The following is a 4,049-nucleotide window of genomic DNA, read 5'->3' as shown; positions in this document are numbered from 1 at the left end:
TGCTAGAAAAAGCTGTTGTGAAATTTTATAAGCAATTTATCAAATCATAAACCTGCTCAAATGCCCTAGTTGTGTACACAATGAAGACAAAAAAAAGCAGTCTAGGATAACAGGGAACCATATCTAAAAAGATTAGCCAAACCAACCAAATTCTAATGAGCTCTTGCACCTCTTTCAATAAATGGAGAATGAAAGCAAAAACAAAATTATCAAGCAACAGCTACAGGCTCAGGAGCAGTCACCACAGTATTAGCCTTGGTGGAAGTAGTTACTCCTGTGGCATCACAGGTTTTAGCAGCATTAGCAGTGGATGATGCTGCTGCTGGGGAATGCTTCAGGTGAGGAGGTGTATCATGCTTCAATTTCAATAGTATTTGCCGCATCCTTGAGAGTTCAGTCGGTTTCCCAGGCTTTGGGCCTTGGATCACAACAATAGCAGGCTTCTTATCCTGATCTTTCTTCCCTTTCCTCTTCTCTATAGCTGGCACTTCATTAGGAATGAGCTCTGCAATTGACTTCCAATAATTCTTATCAGCCTCAGCATGGAATTTTTCTTGGTTGACCAGAAATAACTACAAAGAAGAAGATGCAAGTCAGAAAACAATATGATTCACTATTTCATTACTCTTCAGACATCAGAACCAAAACTTTCTATTTAAAATACTAACTTTACAGGCAGTGCAGCATTTCCTAATAACAGCAAATTTCACTGCTCAATTTTCAGCCAAAGGAAATGGTGATTTAAGTTCATTAGTAAGTTAAGCACTGAGCAGCCAACCTAGCCATGGAAATAACATCCACTTATCTAATTTAATATATCAATTTACAAAAGTTATGCATGTAAAAGTGCAAGTTCTACCATACTAGTTTCAATCATTTTCCTTCCCAGTTTGCAGTAGATCAGTGCCCTTCTAAATCAATGGGCATAGAGTATAATCTATAAAATCAAAAACAGGTAACCTACTTTCACATGCAGCATAAAATGAGCTGTCGAGGACAAGGATGGCAGCTTTGGTAGTCATGCTGCAAAGGAAGTTGTGGACCCAGAAAATGCCAAACAGAATCTTCAAAAGTGAAAAGGCTAGATAGACAACTTATATTTATATATACATTTTTTTTTGGAGAAAATATCAAATCTGATCACTCCGAAGATTATATTATGACCATGCTACATGGGTGTGCATAGTTTCTACACCGTGTTAGAAGCTTTCTGCTTATAAACATGACCTTTTCCTTTCAAGTTGCCAAGAATTGGCTGCACATGTAAAAATCAATTGCTTGACAATATTGAACTAACATGTATCATTCTACATTTGGGACCTCAGTGAAAAGATTACATGACTAGTATGAACCAATTGATAAATGACTATGGAGTAGTTGATAGAAATTTTTGGCATGGAAACAAGTAGCATCTACAGATGTGATAATAACTTGGACAACTTCAGTGATGATGGAGTGAAACTATATAGGCCCTACCTCCTTTACCATAGATGTTTTAAATTAATAATAATCCAGAATTCAAATATATAGTACTATGAATCTTGAGCACAAGATCCTAATTTGCTTAGCCCTTCAGGAATCCAATTGAGTCACAACAAGCTATCCTTGAGTAGGAATCAATTGGTTTCTTATCCCATTCTAACTCACATTGTCGACCAGGAGAGCAAATGCAGTGTTACATGTTGCACTATGTTTACTCTCAAAGAATGACATCATCCAAATAATTCAAAACCTGAATGCATCCAATGCAACTACTCCAGACTTCTAATTCTTCCAATGATCATATTAGAGTCCTAGCCACATAGAAGTTACAGAAGCATGAAACAAAAATGCCGCGTTACACTTTTAAGCATATTGCACCAAAAAATGGTTTAACCGAGCTCTATGGTTTAACTTTCTTGCACATGCTATACCACATAACAACACCTCTACGGTGGATTTAGAACATCTTTACATTCACGGGAATATACAGCACACTCAAATGAAAGCTTAAATAACAATAAAAATAATATTTGCACCACTCCATGGTCCAAAAGTTAACAGAGCCGAGATGCAAACATTCTCAAACAAAGAACAAAGAAAACAGCAACATCTGCTCAGAGAAAACCTGACCTTCTCTTTTTCCCTGTTAGTGGTTTTATTATTCTCACAAGTGAACTGCCTCTTCTTGTAAAATTCAACTTTGTAATCTTCAGCTTCCTTGATTATTTGGCTCAATACCTCCTTTTCCCTCCTCTCCTTGTCCTCCAATAGTATCACATTTTGCCTTGGTTTCAAAAAACCAGCAACCATAATTGACTAAGATCATCTTTATTTAAGCAAACACACACACACTTTCATCAGATTGAATCATACACGAACACAATCAAATATATAAACAGAATTACAGATTTCTTTAATCATTTCAAACATAATTCTTGATCAGTACAAATCAATGATGTTTCACTGATTGAAACAAGTATTAAATTCTTTTCAGTGATCAGAACTCCTAATTATAATGGACACTCAAATTTCACTACACAGAACGAATTAAAACATATCTACAGTTTTTAATCGAATTACCTTTAGTTTTTCCTTTCTAATTTTCTCAGGAGTCGCACAGAAATTATCAAACAAAGGCCAAAAAAATTAAATCAAATTAATTAGACGTACCTTCTCCATTCTATGAGAGCAAGTCCCTGCTCAGCCTCCGTCTCCGACGGTGACAGCGAAATCCGACCCTCCGATCCACCAAACTCTCCGTTCTCTTGAGGTGAGAACTGGCCGTAGATCGGTGGCTGCGACTCCAAAACATCGTCGCCGGTGGCGAATGAATCATCGAAAGGCTGTGAATTGTAACCTGCGTAGGAATCGTCGTCGTCAAACGGACGAGTTGACTCACTTTGTGCGAACGACTCGGCAAACGCGGACATTGTTTTTTGCGTTTGTCTCTCCCTCTCCCTCTCCTCTCCCTCTCCCTCTCCCTGGGTTTCAGGCAGTTAAAAATGAGAGTTTGGTTAGAGCGTGATCGTATTCGGCGCGGATAAATTATTTGGCGGGCTTGAGCTTTGGTGTGTACATGGGCCTAATAATTAGGCTCCTTATTATGGGCCTTCTGTTGTGTTTTTCTCTTTTCTATTTTTTTACCCGTTCGACAGAGTAGAGGAGGGACGTCATGTTTATTATTCTTTTCTGTTATTTTTGTTGATTTAAAAATTAATGTTTGTTTCTTATATAAAAAGACAGAGGGAGAGGGAGTTTATATACTAGGATTAATTTTACAAACAGTGTTAAAAAAATATAAAATTGCACGACACTTTACCATTAGCTGAAGCTTGAAATTAAAATATGTAATTTATTATAGTTTTCCATTGCACGAGTAAAAATCATTTGGTAATTCATTTTAAAAGAAATAAATATATAAAAATGAGGCATGTCAAATGAGATAAATAGATAAATTATACGATTATTAAATAAAATCTTAAAGATATTTATCCACCGTGATTTTAGTTTATGTCCATATCAAATTTTGGACTGCCTTTAATCTCGACAACAAGGCTCTATGTATATATATATATTGTGCTCCTAGCTAATTTTGATATAATTTATAATTGCTTTGATTGGACGAAAGGAGGGTATGAAAATTAAAATAATAATAACCTTGAGTTTATTTAACAATAATAGTATATTCATCCGGGTTTACATATTAATCAAGATTAAATCTTATTTGCGAATGATTTTAAGAATTCACTCTCAAATTGACATGATGTATTTGAAAGAATTTAATAAAAATATTTAACTGTTGATGTCACTATTTCAATTACACAGATTAAAAAATAAACTACTCTACCAATGTTTCCTGAATATAAATAAAATAGATATATAAAATACTCCTAAATAGATAAAAAATGACAAGATTCATAGAATATAAATATATTATAAATCCTCCAATTCAAATATACAAAATCTCTTTATTTTTAACTTTTTTCAATACATTTATTTTTAGAGTTTATTTTTCTAAAATATCAATATATTCTTTACAAAATTACTAATTTTACCATCAAAGAGTT

General features: G+C 34.5%; 1 protein-coding gene across 1 annotated transcript; it reads right to left on the bottom strand.

Moving 5' to 3' along the window:
- LOC7488013 (clathrin light chain 2) lies at positions 1-2,996 on the bottom strand. Its single transcript, XM_002311174.4, has 3 exons — positions 2,653-2,996; positions 2,113-2,266; positions 1-572 (listed from the first exon to the last, which is right to left on the bottom strand). Exons 1-3 carry the CDS (start codon positions 2,910-2,912, stop codon positions 210-212), a joined length of 777 nt encoding a protein of 258 aa, XP_002311210.1. The 5' UTR covers positions 2,913-2,996; the 3' UTR covers positions 1-209.
- Between the last annotated feature and the right edge of the window lie 1,053 nt (positions 2,997-4,049).

The sequence above is a fragment of the Populus trichocarpa genome, chromosome 8, assembly GCF_000002775.5.
Source record: "Populus trichocarpa isolate Nisqually-1 chromosome 8, P.trichocarpa_v4.1, whole genome shotgun sequence".
NCBI classification, from domain to species: domain Eukaryota; kingdom Viridiplantae; phylum Streptophyta; class Magnoliopsida; order Malpighiales; family Salicaceae; genus Populus; species Populus trichocarpa.
Note: the sequence above shows the minus strand (reverse complement) of the source record. Positions and strands in the feature narration are given on the sequence as shown.

Coding starts and splice junctions, on each gene's coding strand:
- LOC7488013 (XM_002311174.4), bottom strand. CDS start 2,912: ATGTCCGCGTTTGCCGAGTCGTTCGCACAAAGTGAGTCAACTCGTCCG. Junction 2,267..2,652: donor GCTCTCATAGAATGGAGAAG/GTACGTCTAATT, acceptor TTTGAAACCAAG/GCAAAATGTGATACTATTGG. Junction 573..2,112: donor CTAACAGGGAAAAAGAGAAG/GTCAGGTTTTCT, acceptor TCTTCTTTGTAG/TTATTTCTGGTCAACCAAGA.